General features: G+C 43.3%; 1 protein-coding gene across 1 annotated transcript in view; it reads left to right on the top strand.

Moving 5' to 3' along the window:
- Positions 1 to 15443, top strand: part of KCNH5 (potassium voltage-gated channel subfamily H member 5) — a 152178-nt gene extending 136735 nt beyond the window's left edge. Inside the window, exon 11 of the mRNA XM_009903690.2 lies at positions 13441 to 15443. Within this exon, the coding sequence (XP_009901992.1) occupies positions 13441 to 14388 (948 nt within the window). The 3' untranslated portion in view covers positions 14389 to 15443. The remainder of the gene's footprint in view (positions 1 to 13440) is intronic.
- The last annotated feature ends 2636 nt before the right edge of the window (positions 15444 to 18079 follow it).

The raw sequence follows: 18079 nt of genomic DNA, 5'->3' as shown, positions 1-18079 counted from the left end.
TTATTGATTGCTATGACCTGGTATTTGTGCAGGTACAGCATTTTCTTACTAGGCCCAGACAGAAAGAGGGAAGAAATAAACTGGACTGATCACTTTTAAAGCAGGATTTGCCAAAGTATACCATACTGAGGATTACAAACTAATTTATTTGGGTCTGGAGCAATGAGATAAGCTAAGGTTGCAAAAACAGCAGGCTCAGCCCCTAAGGAGCATCCTGTGTCAGTGCCTAAATACATGGATAGGAATATAAATCAGTGCTGATGAACTTTACAGAGATTCACATCCTAAAAAAGAGGTGATAGCTGTGATATAGGGAAGATCACTAAGAACCACATGAACAGAACTGAAGGACCTTTTCCCTGAGAATAGACTAGATGCTGGGACACATTAGAATGATACCCACAACTAGGGTATATCCACATCGTTAAAATCCTCCTCAGTAGAGCCTTAGATCGTTGCCATGAAGGTCCAGAGATGATTTAATGCAGTCAGCATGTAAATGGAAAGGAAATGGCTCCTCACCACACCATCTGCTTATCCCTTCCCCATAACCCCTCTACTTACCTCTTTTGTGCTGTGTCTGCCTTTTGCTGATACCCTTCAGAAATAAATACAAAGCTCTGCAGCGTCAACACTTGCCAACTTCCTCAGTAGCATCTTCTAAAGTTAGGAAAAACACCTAATGGTCCCTTTGGGGACAGGCAGAGCACTTTATCCTCCCTAGGTGTTTGTCACGGAGGCAGCCCACTGGTCTTTCCTCCAAGAGGCTCTGATACCACTATCATTACCAACTTCACTTCTGCACAAGTAACCTTCAGGGAACAGCACACTTCTCATTTTGGTGGAGCTTCATGTGGCTGATGCAGTGTTTTCATGTAGTCATAGGAAGTTCACTAGTTGGTGGATAGCTCCCTTCCAGGCTTTACTGGCTGTTGGTGGTTTTCCTTTACTTTCAGCCCCAGGAAAGGAAATGTTCTTCGCTGGTACAAGTCTTGGTACACAAAGACATTAGAAATACCATTGAAATGAGGTCTTTTCTGTCTAAAGAAATTTCATTTGATTATGCTTGAAATAGATGGCCCTTGCTCTGCTGGCAGTTACAGATGCCTCTCAAAAACTGTAATTCTTTCAGCCCCTTGAGCTACAGCCCCCTCAATGGCAGCCCTACACAAGCCACTTTTGGCTAAAGGAAAATGCTTAGGTGAAAGTAGTACATCCTTTTCGTAATGTATTTCTTCCTGACTGGATGCTCTTCAATGTTTGCATGTCTTGGGTCTTTTGTTCTCCTCAAGGCTTTACTCCCCACTGAAGCACTGGTCATATTAAATGCAATTACAGCATATTTCAATAGCCAGCACTTCTTACTCACAAACTGCTAACTGAGAGATCTCAACTGGGAAAATTTTTGCTCTTGCTGGGTGAGATGTTTCACATAAAGCATCCCAGGGATACTTGTTAAGGTTATTTCATGGAGCTTTATATAGTTAAATTAAATAGATATTACAAGTTTAAATAACCTTCCAGTCTTTTTTTTCCTGTTAAACTGGGGGTTTCCAATGGCTTAACTGAGTTATTTTGCATCTGTTACACAGTAAGCTGTCCCTGTCTTTCAGTTAGTGAATGATCTGCCAGAAGCATTCTTCTTTCTTGAGTCATCATCTTAAAGGAATTACCAGGTCATACTGCCAGTGAATTTTGCTCTGCCACTGTTGAGCTGAGAAGGAAAGATATGAGTTGATGAATTGCCCCAGATCATTGTTCCTTGTGGCGTCTCTGTGGCTTCATTTGCAGGGCATCCCATGGGAAAGGTAGGTGCAGGATGCATCCAGCAGTCATTTGAACTTGTGTTTCATCCAAAAGATCTGTATAAAGGGATCAAGTACTATTAGTACTTCCCTTAATTTGGTCCAGACATGTTCAGTGTTCTTTATATGGCAATAGGGTTTGGGTCTAGAAGGAAAAGAAGTAGCATTGGCATTGTTGGCTGGTTGAAAGTAGAACCATCGTTCTACTTTCAGTAGAAGCAGTGTGATCTTTGGAATCAAAAACAGCAGAGCCGGATTAGAGCATTTAAAAGCTCAGGTTCTTGAATAAGAGAAGCAGATAGGAAACAAACAAGCAAATGACTGGCCAGCCACCAGCCTAGAACACTACAGTGCTTTTAAATTAGCTCAAATCTGGAGTCAGTGGCTTTCTTCACCAAACTAGTCTGCACTGCTAGATCTGGTGCAGGTGAAGAATGTCTGGCAGTGACAGAGCAGCAGGTTTTGCCTCTCCATTTTCCAGTATGGATAGGTTTGATACCTTGGGTCCTCAAGGTACAGAGGCTGCTTGTAGTCCATTTTGCTCTGGGGCTGTTGTTGGTATGTTCTGCCCTTTAAAATTGTTTCTTCATTTCTGACTCATCACTTCCAAACAAAACTGATGGTGTTCTACATAGCATGACACTGGAAATGCATTGTTTTCATTGAAGCTCCTGTTATAAAAACATTCCAATAAATTATCAAAACCTTGAAAACAGAGTAGCTGGTAGAATATTCCATATAAAACCAAAGATTATGAAAGGTAGGTAGAATGTCCTCAATGTCAGAAGCAAGGCTGATAGCAAGGGGTGTTATCATTTGTTAGACCAGTGGATGTAGCTGGGAAATCATCAACAAGCTTACATCTGAAAAACACTTTTTCAGGTCTAAAGACTTCAGATTAAATTTCAGGCACTTTATAGTCTGGTGCAGTAATAGTTAAGGGAAAAAACCCAACATAATGATTCCAATTAATGTAAATTTCCACTTAGAGAGGAGAAAATAGTTCACTTTGGGAACAATTTGCAATTCTTTTGCTGATGTATTACTTTGTAAATGGAGAGTCTGTCTTAGGCACTTATTGAGAGCATTTGGTCTTCAGGCAGAAACCCAGAAAAGGCAAAGAGGCAAAACCACAGAGAACAAAGCATGAATTCTGCAAATCCCCTGGGCTCTTGTTCTGTGTGGCTTTGTGCTATACCTCTGCAGGAATACTAGGTTTGTCACGAGCAGGGCTGGCTAGAAGCCAAAGGTGAAGATTTACACATTTTTCATTGGAATAAAAGCAAGATCTTCTGAAATTTTTCACTAAATAGATAGTGTTTCCCATTTCCCAACACAAACCTGAAGAGCAGGTAAGTTGCGTGGTTATGTTTGATCCCTTCCAACTATTTCAAATCCAGATCTGTGTTCCCCAGACTGGACAGTAGTGAAAAGAAACTGCATTATTATATTAATGATTTTTTCCCCCCTTGCTTTACTGAATATATGTTTCATCTTTTTGCAGTATGGCTTTTCCTACTGCAAGGGCTGTGGGCTTGAAACCTTGGTTCTATCCCCTTCACTTGCTGGGTGCCAAATGCCACATTCACTTACACAGTAATGATCCTGGGCAAGTGATAGATAACCTCTCCGTGCCCTGATTTTGCAAAAGAAGCAGCACCATGGATCCTACTTTCTCCAACACACGCTCTTGATTGACTTTCTGTTCCAACTTAAATCAGGCTGACGATCAGATCTAAGAGTCTTTTGGCACTTTTCACCATTCCAGACAACACCATTCTTGCCATCTGCCTCAAGCTCAGACCACTTTGCTTTCATCTAGAGGCTTAGTACTCTTTCCCCTTATTTATGCTCAGAAGTGTATCACTCTTAGGAGATACAACACTGGGCAAAATGAAGGTTGCTTTCTTTGAGGGGTGGCTTTTTAAAATCATCTGTAATAAAATGTACAGACTATAACTCGTCTGCACCACAGCAAAGCCTGAATCAATTGATGGTGCTGCTATTACCAGTGGCAATAGGAGATACTGATCCCATGGCTGATATACATTTGCAAGGACCAAGCTGCCTGATCTAGCTGGAAATTGTTCATTGAAGGGCAACAGTCTTGAAGTGAGTACCTCACCTTGCAGCTGGGCTTAGAAGGCAAATGGGAAGCTCTCTTCAACTCTTGAGCCATAGTGTCTCTAATGGTGATGTGCTGGCAGGATTGGTGGTGGCAACATGGTCTTAGTGAACCATGTGGTTGTATGTCTCACCAGCTATTCTGAAAGTCATGGAATGGTTTTGTGATGGATGGTGGCTGCCTTTGCTGGGGTTCTCTTCCACACACAGTGAAAGGTCTTGGTTTATTGAGCTTGGGTTTTCAGCCTTCTGCAGGTCTTCTCTTTCTCAGGGGCTGAAAATCCACCAAGTAACTCAGTTTCCCCTCCTGCTGGAGGCTCTATGCTATCCTGAGCAATGTGGAAAAAAAGGAAGTTCAATCTCTTCTCTGTGCCTTAGTGCCTGGCAATGAAGTAGGAGAAATATTTCTACAACTCTTTGTTCCCTCTAATAATTGCTTCAGTAAGGAAGAAAAGTAGAAGGGGAAGGGAAAAAGGAATGGGAAGGAAAGATGTGTATGTGATACTCTCCATCAAGATCTGCAAGAAGGAGAGATTGGTAAAAGGAGGCAGAAAGGAGGAACCATGTAGTTTGCCTGTCCACCAAATGACCAACCCAGGCTAGACTTGAGAGAACTGTTCTGTAGTAAAGGCAGGCCTTTATCTCAAGGTGGATAGACCTAACCACTGAAAGGGAACAAAGGTCTGCATGAGATCCTACTCGGTAATAGTTAACACTGCAGTAGTTGTTCCCAAATTTCTCTCTGCTCAATTTCCCCCTCTGTGTTGTATAAAGAAAACAAATTAAGCCCTGATTCAACAGTGTATTTCAGCTCCCCACTCCAATTTAGTCTTTGTATTGAGTTTGATTTAAGGTCGTGAAAAGAAATTAAGAGGCTAAAGCTGGGTTTCATTGCACCTAGTTTTGGCAGAAGGCCCCCAGGAAGGATTATGGCTCTTTGGATCGTGGTCACAGTTCAATCTCATCTGAGGCCACATAGGTCAATATTCCTCTCAGCAATGAACTGACCCTAAACTAGGCCAACCAGCAATGGACTCTGGTGGGTCTGTGGAAGGTGTATTTTGCTGCCTGCAACAGCATTGGAGAAATAGGTCTGAATCTGGTTGTTCTGCAATGTACTAAGTTATCTGGTCTTTGGTTAAAGCAAAGAAAACAGAAAGCAATGAGGGCAGAGCAGCAAAAGCAGCAGTCACTTTCAATTTCAGAGCCTTGTTTTAAAACTGCAGCAAAGTTCCCCACTTCCAAAGGTGCACAGTGGCCTTTCCAAGCAGAAACACAGATCTAATACCTAAGTCTGCAGTAGCAGAAAATCTATGTGCTGTTTCCCCCAGAGGTACAAAGAGAAGAAGACCTCAATTAAGTGCTAAATGTATGGGCAGAAAGCACTCGGGTCTGGGTGACTGGAAGAACAGGGGGGCACCTGATCCAGGAGGCTGAGCTGCTCTCAAAAAATGCTCTTGTGGTGGATGTAAATGTAAGCAATTGTGCAAGCAGAGTAAGCAGCCTTGGCATTTCTTTTGGAAATCTGATTTCTTAGCTCAGCACATGCTTAGTTAAATGTGTAATCACACAGTCTGAAGAATCAATGCCCATCACTCAAGCTGACTGATTTGAACAATCTTTCCTTGCAAAGCAGATGTCAGTGCAGATTTGACTGATTTGCCAGGGATACAGGAAAGGACTTAGCATAGCATTGTACATCCATTGTGCACTGCCATAGATGTACCAGTGCAACAGTACCTTGAGCTCTTGATCTGGAACTGAAATCCTGAGAACACCTGTATGTGTTTTTTTAATGAGCTGTTTCAGTTTTGGTAACAGACCAAAACAGTGACTTCTCTGATATCAGACATAAATCCTAGTATCTTGGTTGTAAATAGTTAGCAGTGATAGAGGGATTTCCAGTTAACCAGAGAAATGAGGGCAATGTTATTATCTTCTCTTAGACTGGGAGAGATGGAGACATGGAGAGACATTGTGCTTTGCAGAAGAGCTCCCACTTGGCCAACTGTCAGGCCAACAGATTAGTCTATTCTCCTGAATTTCAGCCTGGGCCATGATGTTTTGGGGATGTGACAAATGTGGCTTGGATCTCTGCCAGCTTCTCTTCTTCAATCCATGCGTTCTAAAGTGAAGCAGGATGACTTCAGATCCATACCAAGAATGAAGTAGATGGGGCAAACTCTCAACCACTCTCTTCTTAATATGCATGCTTGTTGTCAAATGCAGATCAGCCTAATTGGCTGCCAGCATGCACAGATGTCTTTCTGCAAGAGTAGTTTGGTGCCATGTGAACTAATTGCAAACACAAAGTGGAACCAGATTAAAATTTGACCTACGGTAGTCAATTTCTAAGGCACAGAGCAAGCAGTAACAACATGATGGAAGTTTTGGGCTCTGGGAAGTCATTACTGACAGTTGTTGGATCTTTCTGAAGGGTCTTTCCCTCCCTATGTGCCCTGCTTTTTCTTTAGATGAGCAGCTTGTGGGACAGAGATCTTCCTTAAGTCATGCTGAAAGGATTGACTCCTTTCTTGCACATTGAATGACATTAGCTTTCCCTTAAAAGGGCTTTTTCAGTATCATAGAGATAATTCTTCTTTCCTTGAAGTGATATCACTTTGTTACTTGGGTTGGAAATCTTCACATCTCTTATAAGTCAATTCTATAATTGCTTAGGAGGAAACTACATGAATACAGTTTCTCCACAGCAAAATTAAAATGTGCTTGGTAGCAAGCTTTTGCATGCTACCATGTCTGTAAAGTCAGGATCAACAGAGTTTTGCAGGAAGGCTATTATTTACTGTTTCTTCCTAGGAGGCAGCACACTAGCTTACAAAAATCTTCTTTTCCTCTAAAATTCAGCATGAAAAACTGGTTAGTGAAACATTTCTATCCCAGAGATTAACTAATTGCTCAGCAGTCAGTCATTTTCACTGCACAGCCAAGGACAGCAATTCCTTTCCCACATGCAGACAGAGCAATGGTTTAACACAAAACAGTTCCTGGGACAGAAGGATTAAGGAGAATTTACTGGAGAGCAATTACAACAGTTGTTAGAGCAATTTGTTTTTGAGGCAGAATTTCACATCAAAGTAAAGCTATCTGAGGAGTGTACCAAGCAGAAGAACAATAAAGCCATCATTTCAGGCCATCTATTCTGCACCCTGAGAGTGCGGATTAATAAAGTGAGTAAAAAAGGACATGGAGATTTACAGGAGTAAATTAGGTGAAGCAGCTTAAATGCAATTTGCATTTGGAAAGAAGTTGGCTCTCAATTTTTGTGGCTTCAATTCCTTTCCATTTCTGACAGGTTTTTTGTCTCTTCCCTATTCAGCAGAGATTTCTGACTGTACATTTCAGTTGCAGACACTCCTGCCTGTGCAGGAGACTATGGTTGAAGGCTGCTCTCATGCATAAGCTGTACCAAAAAGTTGTTAACGGAAGCTGGGTTAGAGCCACTGCTCTTTGCTGGCCCTTAGCTGGTGTTTGCTGGCTTGGTCTCTCCATCCTAGCTCTCCACCCCTACCTCCTTGCCATGTCCTAACCTGGGAGGGGGCATTGTTACAAACTCCCCTTGGGGCTGAAAGTTGAAACTGCATCTTTTGAGTGATGCTGCCATTGCCCTCTCTGTTTTAGGAGGGCAGTAAGCCTGCAACAAAACAAGTTTTCAAGATAGGGAACCAATAAACATTTAAAGCATTTTAACATGCAAGTATTAATAGCAAATCACACTCTGTAACCTGCCTAGGATTAAAACAACCCTCCGTTTTGGAGCAAGCCTCTTTACCAAATGTTACACGAGAGAGATTGAGCTTGACTGCCCTTGCCATGACAATATCAAAGAAGAGGGTCCTAGATAAGCTTGGTTTTGACAACTGAAGGCTCCTGGAGAGGGCTAGGAGTACTGAGGGATGAAGCATCCTGGACTCACCTGAGCACCTCAAGCAATGGCCTGGGAAGGATTTGCTGGGGATGGCAGCTCACAGTGCCAATGTGGGAGAGAGCTGAGCAGGATCAGTCTTGCAACATCTGTGAGTGGGATGAAATTTGCAGTGCAAATGTCTGTTTGTAGGGGAGTATTCACAGCTATCTCAGGTGGGCTCCTTTCCTAGGGGCTGCAGGAAGGGTCAGCTCAGTTCCCCACCAACCATTGGAGGGTTTTCCTGGGGAGCAGGGTAGGAACAGGGGGACTTTGCCTTCGTCTCATTGCTCCATACAAACAAAAAGTCTGGTTTTTTTCCCAGGCTCTCACTTGGGCCCATCAATCTGGCATGGTCTTCTGTGCAGTTGTTGCTCATCCTCCCTCTGCAGTTTCTGAAATAATAGTGTTTATCTGGAAGGACTGGCTAGTCTCTGAGGCTGGACGGGGAATGAATCCCAGCCAGGAACTGGCTATAAGCCAGCATGCTGTGTGGAGTGAAAATAGCATCAGATGAAGGGTATGATAGACGTGCACAGAGAAGAGCTTTACAGGAGGGCTTTTTAGATGATCTGCACCAAATCCTGACATTTGCACTGCTAGAGGCAGGGGTTTGGATACTTCTTGCCCACCATCATGCAGAGGATGTCTGCATCCAAGTGACATGCAGAAAGCTCCTGGTATAGATACAAGAGACAAACAGGCATTTCAGTCAGGGTACAGCTTCTCTGACCTGTTTTAACATCTAGCTGCAGGTGAAATGACTCACACCCTCCTAGTGCCTTTTTGTCTCCCTTCATGGTGCAAGGCTCCTGGAGGATGAGTTCAGATGCAGACACAGGCTTTGTAGGTGAACCCTGTTCTGAGTGTCTGTATTCTGGGAATTGGGTGTTTTGTGTAGTTTGTTCTTAGAAGCAGGAAAATAGCACATTCGTCTGAGCACTGCACACATTGGGCTATCCAGTGTCGCGGTCCCGGATCTGGCACGAATTCACCTCCCTCATTAGCATGAGAAGAATGGCAATTACTTTACTACAGTGCACTCTGAGATGTGACAATCGACAGTAATTTTTGAAAACATCTTTACAAGAGTTTATTTTATGGTGTGCAACCTTGGCATAAATTAAGCATTCCTTATTGTTTTCAGTTCTATTTGTTGTGGTTCTTTACCATTGTTTGCAAAGAAAATGAGGTCTCTGTGATTGCAGTATCTGTCTGATACCGGTTACCTTGTCAAATACTTTAAAATCCATTTGCCAGCTCCAGTTTAAGTTTGTGTGAAAGACTCACCTTGAACCATTTCAGACTGAGGAGGCAATGGAAGAAAGCTCACTCTTCTATTTCTGAAACAGGACCTATGTAGAAGGGTGCCAAGACCAAGACATGTTGTGATGGCTGGCCATCAGTTAACTTCTACTTAACCTTTGCCAGTTCATTAATTAATGTTGCCTCCATTCCTTCCCCAAATAAATACATTTAAAGTGAATCCTGTCTCATGAGACTGGATTTGTTTTGCATTGGGTAATCTTTCACAAATCTGTCTGTAGAGGAAATTAAGTTCTACATCAAACCTCTTATCACATTGATACATTTTGCACTTGCCATGAGACAGGGGTATGGCTCTTTACTCCTCAAGACCTGCTATACACAGGTAATTCAGTTTCTTTGGATTAACTCTTTCAGGGCTTGTATCTGTTCCTGGGACATACATTTGGACAGGCCAGTGTGTAGCCTCTCTGAAAAGGATTAGGGGCAACTGAAATAGCTCATCCAATTTAAGGTTTCAAAATAAGCCTCTCACAATTTGCTGGAGAATATCGGATAGCATGAGGTGTTTTTCTGTTCTTCTTTATAGAGAAAAATAACTGTTATTAGACATTAATAGAATTAAGTCTTTATGTAAACACATTTAATCCTATTCTGTCTTAGGTTAAATGACTGTGGAAGTGGATTTTATCCAACCACACAGAAAGTTCCTAATATGGAAACATTTGGTAGTGAAAAACAACTCTTAACTGCTGGAATTCAGATCTCTTTTTTTTTTTTCTTTCCCCTGTTCCTTGTCTGGATAAGAGGGTCTTTCTTTTCTTTTACTTGTACATATCTAATGACATCAAGTAGTTGTGACCAAGACTAGATCCTTGCTGTGCTATGTGTAGTGCTCCCCTGGTTGAGAGTGGACATCCCAAAAGGGAACAGGCTCCATGTAGGTGACACAGGAGTGAAATGGTTTTCTTGCAACGAAAGAAAAGTTCAATGGGTGAATGAGGACCGAGACTCCCATATCAAAGTGCCATAGTCTCACAATATGAGCTGGGATATGAGGGTATGCTTGGTTATGCATTTCAGAGTGAAAAAGAAAGCAGCAAACAGCTATGAACACACCCAGGTTACATAAGAAAGCCAAGGTGATAACAAGCACAGGGGTGAGAGATCTGGAGCACAAGCCCTATGAGGAGAGGCTGAGGGAGCTGGGGTTGCTTAGCCTGGAGAAGAGGAGGCTCAGAGGAGACCTTATTGCTGTCTACAGCTACCTGAAGGGAGGTTGTAGCCAGCTGGGGGTTGGTCTCTTCTCCCACGCAACTAGCACCAGAACAAGAGGACACAGTCTCAAGCTGTGCCAGGGGAGGTTTAGGCTGGATGTTAGGAAGAAGTTCTTCACAGAGAGAGTGATTTGCCATTGGAATGGGCTGCTCAGGGAGGTGATGGAGTCACCATCACTGGAGGTATTTAAGAGAAGACTGGATGGGGTGCTTGGTTGCATGGTTTAGTTGATTAGATAGTGTTGGGAGATAGGTTGGACTCGATGATCTCGAAGGTCTTTCCAACGTGCTCTGCTCTATTCTATTCTATTCTATTCTATTCTATTCTATTCATCAGCTCTCCTTTGCTCCCATGGAAATATATCAAAGTAGATCAGTCCTAAATTCTTGAGTCCCTGAGCATTTTCTGCACTAATTCAGAGTACAGCAGGCTTACTTCTTCAAAGGAGCAATTTCTGTCCCAAACAGAGAAAGAGGAAAGGATTTATTGAAGAGCTCAGCCAAGTTCCTGTCTGTATCCTGCAAGAGACTGAAGAAACATCTCCTCCTGGGGACGTAATGGCAGGGCTTTGGGAGTGTGTAAAGTGGGAAGAAGGCTCATAGCTGTGAGTTCTTGGTCCTTGGTCTCACTCAGATGGAGCAGATTTGCCCTGCAAATCTGATGGTGTTGGCTGCCCATCCATGGAGGGGAACACATTCAGCTTTCCTTGAAGTGTTGGCTCTTTGGCAGCAGTTGGTCTCAGGCCTACCACATGCCACTGAGCTTAGCTCATCAACTGGGCAAGTGGATGTGGGGTAAAAAAAAATTGTGATTTCCTGTAGCTTTCAAGAGGGCCCACTTCGGGAGTTTGAGCTACGGGTGATGTCAAGTTAGTGAAATCTTGCTCTTTTCTTCTGCGGAAGGCAGCAGTCATGGGTAATTATATTCTGTTTGGGGAGATAACCTTTGTCTAGAGAAGTTTTGAACTGAGAGGAGAAAAGGGAAAAATGTAAAAACAGCAGTAGACTGGAGGGAAAAAAAAGGAGGTGAGGGTAGTTTCCATTGTAATGTGAGTATTTGGAGAGGAATCAGAAAATGGGGCTGTGGTCTGTGTAACTGCTGGCAGGATAGAAGTTTTCAAAGTTACTTTCTGCCTCTCCCAACCATGCATTGAGTGGTGCCCCTGCCAGGTGGCAGACAACTACCTACCTTGCAGCATCCCTGCCTGCCAGCAACCAGGTACAAACTCATGAGTGGAGAGGAGGATGCTGAAGCTGTGAAACAGAGGCATGGCCAGAGAGCAGGGAGTCAGTAGAAGTTTTCTCCACCCCAGATGTTTTCAGAGACCCAGCCACTCTGGCCTAGCACAGGGCAGAGCTGGACAGGTTGACCAGTGGAGGAATCAGCCATCTTCTCGGAGACATGACTTGGGGACACATCATTGCCACTGAGTGCTTCCAGTATTGTGTCATTTGCCAGAGATGCAATGTTGCCCTCCAGGAAACAAAAGGTACAAACAAAACAACACAACCCACCTTCCAAATCTTCATTTAGAGAGTGTGGCTTCCATTAAATGCAACTAATTTTGAATCAATGGCAACTTTTCCTGCATTTGCTGTCCCAAATTGCTTGTCTGATAGAGAGAGCTGCTCCATGAAGGCAGGTGCTAATGAAGGGGAGCTTCCAAATGAGTGTGTATGTTGCTGCATCTAGGTCAGAGAAGTCAGATGAAAGTGTCTATCTGTGGTTTTTTTTGAACTGGGCTTCTAATAAACATGTTAACTTTCCAAATAATTATAAGCAGCTGCATCTATCAGCAGCACACAAGGATACATTTACTGTGTTTGAAAGCTCTCTAATGAAGCTTTGAAGTCCAGCTCATCCCAGATTCATGCAGGGAAGGAGCTGTAGCCATCGTGGCATTCCTCTGATGACTTCTGAAGATGCGAGACTTGAAAGCAACCATTTCTTTGCAAATATGGACAGGCGTAAGCAGCCTTTTCATAAAAACTAAATAGATACCAAAATATGGATACTCAAATGGATACTTCAAAACCTACTGCCACAGAGTTTTGTTTATGTGTTCCAGGGGCTTTATTTTACTTCTCTTGCCAACACTATCCCTGCACAATTTATGCTTGCACTTAGTCATATGCTGCTTTTCACTTCAGTATCATCATCCAGAGAACCGGTTTCCCTGTCCTGCCTCGGTTCCACATTCAAAAGCATCAAATGAACCTAAAGGATTTCATCTGAGTAACATGCATAAAATCAACAAAAAGTTTTTTACTCTTCAGATCCTCCCACAGTTTGAGGCTCAGATTCCTTTTTCTGCAGAGGCCTGAGTGATGCTGCAGGGTGAAATGAGGGTAGCATTAAATGGCATGGTGGATATTGCTGAGTTTTATAATCACACCCCATATTACTGTGCTTCTCCATGGTGCTTCCAGCATATATTAGGCATGCAAACTCTCCAGAAAGCACTCATGTTGCTGTGTGAAACCACACAAACATGGCACACAGGGAACCTAATTGCACCCTTCAGCTACTCCTACAAAACTAGCAGTAAGCAAAGATACAAGGTTTTGAGCACATTTGGATTTTCCACTCTCTGGAAGGGTAGGTACTTTGAGTTACAGCTGTATGTAAGTCTCCACTGAGTTGCTGTTTTCTTTTGATCTGTATGAAAGATACTGACAGAGCAGGCACAAGTGTGAGTAATGGGTAGGTAGATACCACGGTATTTGGGGGTTGCTTTCTTTCTCTGTATTAAGTTTATTTCCTTCTCCTGGTGTTGGGATATTTTTATTTCCTCAAGGCTCTATCTTCTGCATCAAAAATAAAGGTGCAACCCACATTTAATCTACACTTTTAAGAAAGTGTGTGTGTATATATGCACTCTTCTGCTATGTCTTGGTCAGTTCCATTTGAATTCAGTACAAGATATTAAGACAGAGAAGGAGAAGAAATGGTTGTTCTCTCACTGCTGTTTCACTATCTTCCAGCAATGTTTGCCGCATGTGATGTCTTTGGGTACTGATTCTGTTGTGGATTTGTCACCCATAGATCATCTTTCGGAAGATCAGTGATGTCAAAAAGGAAGAAGAGGAGCGCCTGCGCCAGAAGAATGAGGTGACATTGAGCATCCCTGTGGACCACCCTGTACGGAAACTCTTCCAGAAATTCAAACAGCAAAAGGAGATGCGTAATCAAGGCTCAACTCACATTGACCCAGAAAGGAACCAGCTTCAGGTGGAAAGCAGGAGCGTGCAGAATGGGGCCGCCATCACAGGCACCAGTGTGGTCACTGTGTCCCAGATCACCCCCATTCAGACATCCCTGGCTTACATGAAAACCAGTGAGGCTGTGAAGCAGAACAACAGGGATGCGATGGAGCTCAAGCCAAATGGAAATGGAGACCAAAAGTGTCTGAAAGTAAACAGTCCCATGCGGATGAAAAACGGGAATGGGAAGGGGTGGCTTCGACTGAAGAACACGATGGGGACCCATGAGGAGAAGAAAGAGGACTGGAACAACGTCACGAAGGCCGAGTCCATGGGGTTACTGTCCGATGACCCCAAAAGCAATGACTCGGAGAATGGTGTAAATAAAAACCCACTGCGGAAAACAGACTCCTGTGACAGTGGAATAACGAAAAGTGACCTTCGCTTGGATAAAGCTGGTGAGGCTCGCAGCCCGCTGGAGCACAGCCCCATTCAGGCTGATGCTAGGCATCCTTTCTACCCTATTCCTGAGCAGGCCTTACAAACAACGCTGCAGGAAGTGAAGCACGAACTCAAAGAAGATATCCAGCTGCTAAGCAGCCGGATGGCTGCCCTTGAGAAACAGGTGGCAGAAATTTTAAAAATATTATCTGAAAAGAACGTACCCCAGATCTCTTCCCCCACGTCTCATCTGTCACCCCAGCGCCCCCCCCAGATACCCTGTCAGGATATTTTTAGTGTTTCAAGGCCTGCATCACCCGAATCGGAAAAAGATGAAATCCACTTTTAGCATATACCGATGTGTATATATGTATACAGTATATATGCAGAGGTGTATATATACCTTTATACATATATATATGTGTGTGTGTGTGTGTATAGGGTAAATATATATACATATATATTTTCACTTGCATCCAATATGACTTGAACACAACAAGAATTTTGATATGTAAATATTGCATGTCCAGCTGGATTCTGGCCTGCCGAAGAAAACAATTATTAACATAGATATTGCTTGTATAATATGCAGTTGACTGCATGCACACTTTACATTTATTTATAATCTCTATTATGTAATAAAAAAAAAAATTACTTTTGTTTAACAAAGGCAATGTACTATTTAAAGAATCAGGGTCTAACCTGCCAATATTGCCATGACAGTTTTGATCTCAGGCTGGGTGAATTGAGCTTTTATTTCCTCACTGTCTCTTCTGCCGAGTTAAACAGTAGATTAATATGACGTGGAGGACACGTTCAGACTTCAATTAGTATTGTTTCCTGGTATCATTCTGTTACAATATACTGTGTATTTGCTGGTAAATTCCCTTACTCCTCCTAAAGGGAGGGCTCTGCTCAGTGGCCTGGGAAGGGCACCATGTCTGGTGTTGGGGTGGATTGCTGGGATTTATTTGTGTGGGTATTGTGCATGCACAGTTCAAGTATCCTCCTGCTCTTTTAACATCGTAAGTAAGAAATAACAATGGTGATTTATGTAACAAAATGAAGCTAACAGAAACTTTCTCAGCTGCACACCCTGAGTGTTTGGGGGTAACTTATTTCTTGAAGGCCTCCTTTTAACAACGACATTTTTACTAGTCTGTTAGAGTAACATTATGCAGATTCTATTTGCAGCACTCCGCGATGGTGTCCGGTTCTGTCAGTGTCTTCATTAGGATGTCCTGTTCTTGCAGGGTTGAGGTTGCTCTGCCTCTTTCCCTCCTCACTGCCCATGGCAGAATGGCTTTGCGTGAAGTCTGAGCAAGGGAGAGAACAATCATAGTTAAGCTCCTTGGAAGCCACGTGAGCAGGTTTGAAAGCCCAAATTTAAAAGGCTGCAGTGAATCCCCCTCCACTCTCATTTCTGAGGAGGCTTATCAGTCTGCAACTGCCTTTGAGAAAGAGAGAAATTAGCAGGTCAGGATGAAATTAATTTTAGTCCAAGGCACCTGGATGATAATGTTTGGATGGGAGTGGTGGGTATGCTGGTGAGATGAAATTCTCCCTGAAGTGCTGCCCTCTGCTCTTGCCTTGGATTTATGGAAGTTTGCAATGCATGGGATGGGCATGCATCAAGAGTAGACTTGCAGTGTCCAGACAGGCAGCCATCAGCTGTCCTTCAGGTCTGTGGCAGACATTCTGACCCCTTCTTATCTGGCTGCCATTGGCATCTCCCAGTCTTGAACCATGCTCAGACCCCCATCTCCACCTCCTAGGCTGGAATGTTGCCCTCCATGTGGCACAGCTGGCTTCACAGGGCTGCAGCAGTGCTCTTGTACTGGATCCTGTTTGTTTTCCTGTTTGGAGCTGAGGGTTTGGGCTCTGCCTAGGTCTGAATCTGAGTGTGGTGGGTTTTTTTTCCTCTCCAGTTGCATTGATTTTGAATTCAAATACATGTGCAGCAGAAATGGCCATCACTGCTTCAGAGCTGTTAACCAGCACAGCTCAAAGCCAGCCCAGCAGAGTGCAGAGGCTCCCTCAGAGGAAGATTTGCCCTCCACACTGAAGTGGCCTCTTGCATCAAGATTCCATGTTTTCAGAAGTGCCTGGAGTAAAATATTTTTGTACCACAAAGCATCACTATCAATCAGGTAAATAAAAAACTTAGTTGTAATTAGTGGGCATCCTTACCAGACACCAATAGCAGATCCATTACTTAATGTTAGAAAGCTAAACTAAACTAAATTTTTTACTGAAAGATTATCAGAAACAAAAAATCCAAACCAAAAGAAAAAAAAACAAAACCAGACAAACCAACAAAAAACCACTCCACCACCCCCCAAAAATATAGAACAATCTTTCAAGCTAGGAACCTACATCTTAAGGTGAAGATATCTTCTTGTGTGAAACCCAGACCAATGAACCCCCAGAAGTTCATAAGAAAGCCAAAGAAGTCATTGCTTCTGTTGTGTCAATTCATGGAGGCTTTTTGGAGGATGATGGTCTTTCTCATTTGCTGTTCCTTTCTGTCCTGTTTCTGCCCCTCCACCATTTCCTTCCTTTAGGAAATTATAGACACAAAATAGGAAGAATAACAAGCCACCAAATGGGACAGGTTTTCCCACAGCCTGATGGTTAGGCTGCTGGCTCATTCCAGTTTTCCACAGCTGCAGGTGCCACTGTCAAAACTTCCAGCTGAATTTTGCAGTGGCTGTTCTGATACAAGCGCAAATCTGTAACTCCACAACCATGATTTGGCCTGCAAGGACAAACTGTGCTTGCAAAACAGAAACACCTTTACGGTCCTACTCTAAATCCTACCCTGGGACAGTGAAAGAATTTGAGGTTTATAGGGTTGGGGGGTTAGAGGGTTGCTGCAGGCTACTGGAATATGTGCAGACCTTGTGGGTGCAATTTAAGTGCCAAGCTTTGAAGATTTGAATGTTCTTGCCTGACTTTGGACTGCTGGTTGAGCCAGACACACAACTGCTCAGAGCTGCCTTGTGAATAGGTGAGTCGTGCAGGCTGTTTTGGGCCCAAATTTCGGTGAAGTTTCTTGAATGGATGAATTTGCCATAATGTGATGATGCAAAAAGGCCAGTAGGGTAATCAGGGTGCTTACTTAGAAAGTTTTAGCCTTAATGGCATTCCTCTGCCTTTGTGAAGGACTTCTTTTCTTTCTCTGTAACTGATACTCTAGATAAAACTGCATGGCATGCAAAAGGATCTCTGTTTAGGTTTGTCTTGCAAGCCAGGTGTAACTTTGTGCCACTTTACAATGACAGAACATGTAGTAGAACTGATCTGACCTTGAAATTGTTTGAGCCCAGAATGTCTATTACATGACTGGTTAAAATGTATAGTGGCTAAAAGCTATAAATAGTGTAAAATACCAAGTTCATGAAACAAATACGGTGTGTCCAGGTCCATTTCAAGTGCGACTTTGGTATTTTGATGTTGTTCACTGCAAGTTCAGTGGAACCAGCTTGTACTGTATGAGGCAGTAGCACAATGGGTGTTGTGCCAGGTATCTGGAGCCAGCAGATGAGCTGTCCCAGGTGCTGTGTGCTGGGCGTGCAGCTGGACACACTGTGCGCAGGATAGATTTTGGTGACTGTTGCTCTGAAAATTTGGCTTGTACAATTCTGAAGCACTTTGCCTCCAAAATTTCATGGTTGGAGTATTATGCATTGTTTCATGGCGTTGTTACTGGGGACTGGTTCAGCTTTCCCTTCCCTTTGTGGTTGTGCATGATGCCATCAAGATGCTGCCAGCTGGGGCATTCCTTTTCTGTTAATGAAGCATGAGTCATAGTTTTGTAGTTCGGGCTTGACTGAAAGCAACCACCTGTAGTCATTACGTGCAATAAGGACAGAAATGTGTCTGTTACACCTAAGCCAGTGCTCAAACAGCTACATGCTGTGTGGAGGGAGCTCTTGGCTGCATGCTCTCCTTTCCTTCCAGAGCTGTATACCTGTACAGATGTTCCTGCCACGTGCTGGTAACAGCATTCTTAGCCACGTACCTTGTGCTTTGTCTGT

Source organism: Dryobates pubescens, chromosome 5 (genome assembly GCF_014839835.1).
Source record: "Dryobates pubescens isolate bDryPub1 chromosome 5, bDryPub1.pri, whole genome shotgun sequence".
In the NCBI taxonomy this organism is placed as follows: domain Eukaryota; kingdom Metazoa; phylum Chordata; class Aves; order Piciformes; family Picidae; genus Dryobates; species Dryobates pubescens.
The sequence above is the reverse complement of the archived record's forward strand: the minus strand, read 5'-3'. Positions and strand labels throughout refer to the sequence as shown.